Source organism: Bacillus rossius, chromosome 3 (assembly GCF_032445375.1).
Source record: "Bacillus rossius redtenbacheri isolate Brsri chromosome 3, Brsri_v3, whole genome shotgun sequence".
Lineage (NCBI taxonomy): Eukaryota > Metazoa > Arthropoda > Insecta > Phasmatodea > Bacillidae > Bacillus > Bacillus rossius.
The window spans coordinates 2,170,086-2,178,381 of record NC_086332.1 but is presented as its reverse complement, the minus strand read 5'-3'; the positions used below and the strand labels follow the sequence as shown (position 1 = coordinate 2,178,381).

General features: G+C 47.3%; 1 protein-coding gene across 1 annotated transcript; it reads right to left on the bottom strand.

Moving 5' to 3' along the window:
• Nucleotides 1–1,144: 1,144 nt before the first annotated feature.
• LOC134529997 (caldesmon-like) lies at nt 1,145–6,103 on the bottom strand. The gene is made up of 9 exons (XM_063364523.1): nt 6,053–6,103; nt 5,613–5,726; nt 5,401–5,517; nt 5,189–5,305; nt 4,977–5,093; nt 4,562–4,831; nt 4,244–4,360; nt 4,032–4,148; nt 1,145–1,270 (listed from the first exon to the last, which is right to left on the bottom strand). The coding sequence occupies exons 1-9, from the start codon at nt 6,101–6,103 to the stop codon at nt 1,145–1,147; spliced, it is 1,146 nt and encodes a 381-aa protein (XP_063220593.1).
• Nucleotides 6,104–8,296: the final 2,193 nt, after the last annotated feature.

Below are 8,296 nucleotides of genomic sequence, written 5' to 3'. Positions count from 1 at the left end.
TATTCACTAGTTAGTTGCCAGTCACCTAAGGCACCCGTTGAAAATTATGAATATAGCAAAATTTTTAATTTTTATATACACAAAATATTTATTAAAAACTAGATTCTTTTAATATTATGCAAATTAACATTATTTCTGATATACATAAAATAATTTTTAAAATACTTGACAAAAAATCTTTTTTTTTAAAGAACTTTTTGGAAACATACATATGTTGTTAATTGTCTTTGGTCATTCAATAACCTTCCTTGCTGTGGATTTGATTCAATAAACACCAGGATGGCAACCATATTGGCAGAGCGATTCGTATGAAGGTGCTCGACTAAATAGAGTTCGCAACAACATTATCATGCTACAGTTCAAAAGTGCCTTAAAATTTGTTCGCGATCAATTTAATCCTATCATTAGCGCTGGAAAATTGACACAACAGTGGTTGGCATATTCATATTTGCAAGTGGAATTACATTAAATATATATACGCGGCCAAAATGTGGCAAACTACATAAGCCACGGCTCACTACGTTATCACTGAAAATGCTGAAACTATCGGATACGTCAAAACATGACGCTATAACCCATGCATATTATCTTTGCGCCACGGACTCTGCAGCAATGCTAGGAGGAACAGGTTAGCAAAGAACAATGAAAGTGTTACATTGTCAGCGCATGAAAACAGAATTCATACTATAGGGGCAGGCATTTTTCGCGAAAAGCTCTGCACACCTATCAGACTGCAACAAGGTATACCCGAACCAACGGTTTTCTCCTTGTGATTGGCGTCCGTCTGCGAGAGAAGTCGTAGCCTAATTTGGCCGAGCCATTCAAGAATCGTTTGCTTCCGCACTGAATCACTGTGATTGGTGTTGTTACAATCGACATGTACCTGGAAGTAACTCGCCCAATCACGAAACACAGACGATGCTACAGTGTTTTAACTTTCAGCTGGTCTCAAAACCTTTTCGCGAAATCTGCATGGCCTTATTCATACAGCGTTACAGAGCCAGTCAGTGAATCAGTGATGAGAGTATTTATATGATATATCAGTAAAAAGCAGTGGTGTACACGGGCGCATGCGCACCGCGGGCCGAGAGGGGCGGAGGGTGACCGCGGTGCTATGGCGCGCTTGCGCAAGTCCTCAAGTGGGTCAGGCGCCCGCAGCGCTGCTCTGCGGCGGCGCTCGCAACCTTGAGCCCACAGAGCCCCGCCGCGGGCTGTCTGCGCGCCACTTCGCTCCGTGGCTGCCTGCCTCCACCCTCGTGGCACGGGAAGCCTGCCCGAACACGCCCGAATATTCACCTTCGGCCATCCTCGGCATTTGTTTTATCTTTTCGCAGGAAAAAATAATTGTGGTCGGTTAGGTTAGCTACATTAAAACACTTTAAAACACTATGGACGGTTAGTTAGGTTAGTATAGCTACATTAAAATAAACAGAGAAATATAAATATATATAAATAAACCCGAGGTTGGCCGAAGGTGAATATTCGGGCGTGTTCGGGCAGGGACAGAACTTGATGTACATCTTAGGCTTCCCTCCGAGGCTAGCCTCCAGTGGAAGTTTTCTTTTCACAGATGAGAGAGCCAAAACCCGAAGTTCCCCGAAGTTCATGTTTTTTTCCGTATCTTAAATGTAGCTATCCTAACAAAATCAACCGTCCACAATGTTTTAAAGTATTTATAATGTAGCTAACCTAGCCTAATTGACCATTAGTATCCTTTTATCAACACCGCCATATTTATTTACAATGAACAAAAACAAACTGAAGATGCACGATCGGGAGTTCGGCTCTCTCGTCTGTGAAAAGAAGGCTTCTCTAGCCTCCAGCCTCGTGGTACTAGCCAGTCCGGTGTCATCCAACACCACAGTCACTGCCACTTAGGTGTCGGCCGCTGACACTGTTTGTTTCCAGACAAGGCGTCACGAACAAACTGTGATCCAACCGTTAGTTACATGATTGCGCTTTTACGTCACCAAGGGCATATATAAGTATTATTCATGATAAATAAAGGGGGTTGTCTGTAAAGTCGGTTTACGGACGATAATATTACGTGATAACGTCATAAGAAAACATTGATGAAAAATTGCATACTTTTTAATTTTCAAATATTATTTACAGTTTTTGCAAATTGTATTTAAATAATTTGTTTAAACTAATCATAAACATTTAGTTGAAAAGCCTGCCTTAACCTGTTTGATATTACAGAAGATTTTCTCGCACGGTGGTTGACCGGTTGGCTCAAGCGGAACGTGACAATGAGTCATGCTTTTCCGTGCGTGCAGTCGGTGTTCATCGTTTATAGACGTTATCACGTCAAAAAAAAATCTGACTACTCATTAGACAAGAATGCCTCCACCAGCGATTGTTCCCTTGTGATTGGCGGTCGTCAGTTTGGCCGGGCCATTCAGGGCGTGTTCGCTTCCGTACTGGAGGGCTGTGATTGGTGCGCTGACTGTAGACATGCACCTGAGCAAAACCCAGCCAACCACGGAACTCAGACAGTGCTACAACAGTTTAACACACAGCTGATATGGAAATACATCTCCCTGCACCTCACCTACCGTGACTGTCGTGTACAATGACGGGCTGGAGAACAGCGCGAGTTAGGTGACCAGCACTACACTTCCTTACCTGTGCTGCTATTGGCTGAAACTCCGCGACACCCTCTTGCTGTCCAGTCACGGACCTAGTTAACAACTTCACTTACAAGGTTTTGGTGTTTTATCTGCCGCCCGATCAGTCTTAAAATGTTCCTCCCTGCCTACTAAGCAATAACTAGTGACTGGAAAAATTTGCGCTTTCGATGACCTCTAGGATAGACTCCACAACCCTCTACATACTCATTGGCTATTGACTCGTGACACTTGTCAACTGGGACGCTTGCGATTCGATACTTTTTTTGGTTGAAGGTTTCCCATTGGCTAAAAGTCCTTCAGATAAACTGTAAGCCAATCACAGAAGCAATATAAATGTACAGTTGGTTGAATTCTAGCATATCGTGAAATGAATCCGCGAATTTTTCCGGTCTCTAGAAATAACTCACTTATACTGTGATTGACTGTAAAATCTGCTAGGAGTTTTTTTTTTCAATATAAAAGTATGGCTAAGCAAAAAATAACGCTCAATTTCAACACCTATTAAAAAGTTTTATAGTGATTTAATATTGATATTTTTTATTTTATTAACATTGAATATTATAGGAATTTTATTTAAGGATAGCAGTCTTTTATGTCCCGTTATTTTATATAATAATTTACAATGGCTTAAGTCTGTGCACAGAATATGTTGATGTTCCTTTAAATAATTGTATGTGTAATGACGATGTGTGACTGCTACAATTTCCCGAGAACGAAAGCAAACTAGAAAACTTATTTACGTTTATTCAACACAAAATGCGTACCTTTAAAAATATTTTATATACGCAATTACATACACGCAAACTTACATATAAATATGGTCAGTAAAACCGCGCGAGAAAATAAAATTCATTTGAATACAATTAAGTTGATCCCGGAACAGGACAATTTACATAAACCTTATTTCTGCACGGTTAGAGCGCACATAATGCACAGACTGGTTTCACGTTTATTTATCGGCAAGACGGTGAATTAAAATACCGGTTTTCTAGTGGTTGTCATCATGTAGCCCGCAGAGTAATGTTAAACTGAATTAACTCTGGCCAGGCGTTATCGATCCTAAATCGCGTGAAAAGTTTTGCTTCCTTTTTATCCGCGCCAACGCGTTCCGCAGCCTTTAATTAAAGATCACACGACCAGATAGTCACCTAGGTGGAATAATTAAATGAACTTTCGGACGCTGATTGTTTCGGCTGAGAGCCGTGTTTCTCTGACGTCCTGGTGTCGTCTCAGTTGCTGAAGACCGGCGCGCGCGCCACGACATGTCAGGAGCTCGACTCTGAGGAACTGTCTCGCTCGCTTGCTGCGAGACGGCTCTTCAGGAGCTCGACTCTGAGGAACTGTCTCGCTCGCTTGCTGCGAGACGGCTCTTCAGGAGCTCGACTCTGAGGAACTGACTCGCTCGCTTGCTGCGAGACGGCTCTTCAGGAGCTCGACTCTGAGGAACTGACTCGCTCGCTTGCTGCGAGACGGCTCTTCAGGAGCTCGACTCTGAGGAACTGACTCGCTCGCTTGCTGCGAGACGGCTCTTCAGGAGCTCGACTCTGAGGAACTGACTCGCTCGCTTGCTGCGAGACGGCTCTTCATGAGCTCGACTCTGAGGAACTGACTCGCTCGCTCGCTGCGAGACGGCTCTTCATGAGCTCGACTCTGAGGAACTGACTCGCTCGCTCGCTGCGAGACGGCTCTTCAGGAGCTCGACTCTGAGGAACTGTCTCGCTCGCTTGCTGCGAGACGGCTCTTCATGAGCTCGACTCTGAGGAACTGACTCGCTCGCTCGCTGCGGGACGGCTCTTCAGGAGCTCGACTCTGAGAAACTGACTCGCTCGCTCGCTGCGAGACGGCTCTTCATGAGCTCGACTCTGAGGAACTGACTCGCTCGCTCGCTGCGGGACGGCTCTTCAGGAGCTCGACTCTGAGGAACTGACTCGCTCGCTTGCTGCGAGACGGCTCTTCAGGAGCTCGACTCTGAGGAACTGTCTCGCTCGCTTGCTGCGAGACGGCTCTTCATGAGCTCGACTCTGAGGAACTGACTCGCTCGCTTGCTGCGAGACGCTATAGGAGCTCGACTCTGAGGAACTGTCTCGCTCGCTTGCTGCGAGACGGCTCTTCAGGAGCTCGACTCTGAGGAACTGACTCGCTCGCTTGCTGCGAGACGCTTCAGGAGCTCGACTCTGAGGAACTGACTCGCTCGCTCGCTGCGGGACGGCTCTTCAGGAGCTCGACTCTGAGGAACTGTCTCGCTCGCTTGCTGCGAGACGCTTCAGGAGCTCGACTCTGAGGAACTGTCTCGCTCGCTTGCTGCGAGACGGCTCTTCAGGAGCTCGACTCTGAGGAACTGACTCGCTCGCTTGCTGCGAGACGGCTCTTCATGAGCTCGACTCTGAGGAACTGACTCGCTCGCTCGCTGCGAGACGGCTCTTCAGGAGCTCGACTCTGAGGAACTGACTCGCTCGCTCGCTGCGAGACGGCTCTTCAGGAGCTCGACTCTGAGGAACTGACTCGCTCGCTCGCTGCGGGACGGCTCTTCAGGAGCTCGACTCTGAGGAACTGACTCGCTCGCTCGCTGCGGGACGGCTCTTCAGGAGCTCGACTCTGAGGAACTGACTCGCTCGCTCGCTGCGAGACGGCTCTTCAGGAGCTCGACTCTGAGGAACTGACTCGCTCGCTCGCTGCGGGACGGCTCTTCAGGAGCTCGACTCTGAGGAACTGACTCGCTCGCTCGCTGCGAGACGGCTCTTCAGGAGCTCGACTCTGAGGAACTGACTCGCTCGCTCGCTGCGAGACGGCTCTTCAGGAGCTCGACTCTGAGGAACTGACTCGCTCGCTCGCTGCGGGACGGCTCTTCAGGAGCTCGACTCTGAGGAACTGACTCGCTCGCTCGCTGCGAGACGGCTCTTCAGGAGCTCGACTCTGAGGAACTGACTCGCTCGCTCGCTGCGGGACGGCTCTTCAGGAGCTCGACTCTGAGGAACTGACTCGCTCGCTCGCTGCGAGACGGCTCTTCAGGAGCTCGACTCTGAGGAACTGACTCGCTCGCTCGCTGCGAGACGCTTCAGGAGCTCGACTCTGAGGAACTGACTCGCTCGCTCGCTGCGGGACGGCTCTTCAGGAGCTCGACTCTGAGGAACTGACTCGCTCGCTCGCTGCGAGACGGCTCTTCAGGAGCTCGACTCTGAGGAACTGACTCGCTCGCTTGCTGCGAGACGGCTCTTCAGGAGCTCGACTCTGAGGAACTGACTCGCTCGCTTGCTGCGAGACGGCTCTTCATGAGCTCGACTCTGAGGAACTGACTGCCGGCTAGCCGTGTCAGGTACTCGGCTGCTGTGCCGCGAGACAACCACTTCCTACAGTAGGCTCGCGGTCCATCCAGGCTTTCCTGAAGTCCAATCACGTTAGAGTCTGTTGTCTGAATTTACGTGGATGACGGGTTCCATCTGTCTTTTCGTCCCGAACATTTCGTCAGACATTGCGGTAGCCATCTTGTAAATTTATGCACTTTACAGCTTCGAAATGTGCCGGAATTACCAGGAAACGGCTACACATCAACGTCATCTCAATAACGTCCACTGTCGTGGGAGGAAACATGGCCGCTTGTCTTGGGAGAAGTGATATTCTGTCCTGCAAGCAAGCACAGAGATAAAGTCTTTCTTAGTCAGCTTTTTTTCCTTTGATACGCATTTCTGAAATGCAGCCCAGCAGATAGTGCCGTGTCTCACGCCCAAGCGACACGATACAATTACAAGTTTCTTGTGTTATTAATCATCACGTGTGATTTTTTTTTCTGAGGGTGTATGTATGAGTTACTAAAATATAAATTGCGGAGGGGGGAAATCTGAAAAGAAACTTATTGGTAGGCTACGATGGAGGAAGCAAAAGATTATGGTTTCAGAATTTATAAAAAATTATATTGTGAAACAGTGCAGTTAAGGAACCTTCCAAAGCAACCGGTTGTTCCAAATAAACCCTTTACGCCCTTCTGATGGAACTGCAAGGCATAGTACCGTAAGCATGCCAGGTTAAGTAAAAACGAAAAGGAAAGGCAAACAGAAAAATTCCTGGAAAACAAACTTGCGATTACATTGAACAGGGCGGGTTCCGGCGGTTCGTTCACAATATTTTCGCTAACGTTCCCTACACTTCAAATGGGACTTTGGCAAACGTGAATAATAACGCATTTCTGCCAGATTTCTCTCGTTGAACCTTACGTGACTTCCTAGCTGACACGCTTGAGTTTGAGTGCGTAACAAGGCAGCTTTTATAGAACGTGATGAAATAATTCAGAGGCAGCATACTTACGTGAGAAAATTGAAAAGGTTTAGGGTTTTTGAAAGTCGATAATTATCTACCCAGATGAGTCGTGGGTAAATGAGGGACTCAGCGTGAAAAGCGCTTAGTTGAGGCCGTAAACCTCCTGCAGGAAGTGGCATACGTTGTGCATTAGTACATGCAGGTAATATTCAGAGCGCAGTGCTTAATATATTGAACAAAAAGAGCACAGCCGACGCTCACGGAGATATGGCTGCAAATGGGTATGAAAAGTGGTTTTCCGAATAACGTTTGCCAAACACTGTTATTGTTTTAAATGGTGTGTTAAATACCTTAACAGGTTGTGTGAAATAATTCCCGTGCAATGTTGGCGTGTGTGTGATACAACATAGTGGCTCCTGGAAAAATAACATTCCCTATGATGCCAGTGTGATTAAGCGGGAATTGTTTCGCATAGCAGGACGGAAAATGCATAAGTAAGAAAAAAGGGGGGTTTTCTGTAAAGTCGGTTTACGGACGATAATTTTACGTGATAACGTGAGTGGAAGAGAGATAGATGCGTCACAAGCCGAACGCTTAGGCCGATCGTGCCTCTCTATCGCTTGTTCCGCGCTCTCGCTTGCACGCTCGGCTCAGGCGGAACGTGACAATGAGTCATGCTTTTTCGTGAGTGCAGCCGGCTTTCATCGATTTATAAGACGTTATCACGTCAAAAAAAACACACAAACACACTTGAAGAAATAGCCGAAAGCGTATGTTGAACTGTACTTCGCTTGCCCCCATATCAATGCGAGCTGACCCCTATAGAAATGTTATAGGCCCAAATGAAATTATTCGTGTACGCAGGTACACACGTTACAACTTAATAAGTAGAAACCGGAAAAATTCGCGGTTTCATTTCGCGATAGGCTAGAATCCAAATGCGTTTAACATTTTGCTGCTTCAATATTGGACCATCATTTACCTGAAGGACTCTTGAGCCAATGAATAACCGTCGACGAAAGAAGTTTCAAATCACAAGCCTTCCAGTCGACAGTTCTCACGCGTCAGTAGCCAATGAGCAGATGCGATTTTTCCGACTACATATAGGATCGTGTAGTCTATCCTAGAGGTCATTGAAACCGCGAATTTTTCCAGTCCCTATTAATAATGCACATGATGCGGAGTCTGGAAACAGAGTTGGGGAAGTGTTGATGTGGAGCCAGCAGAGGCCGGCAAGATGGCCGCAGGCGGCTGTTGCGCAGCGCCTTCTGGCGGGCATTGTTCAGCTGGCAAGTGTGTCAGCGCCGCGGGCTGCTTGCTCCGACAGTCTCTCCTCAGGCCTGGCGCAGTCGCGGGCTGCTACAGTATTCCTGGAAATCCCTGGTGGGATGTTGAATTAGAAGAAACTAGAA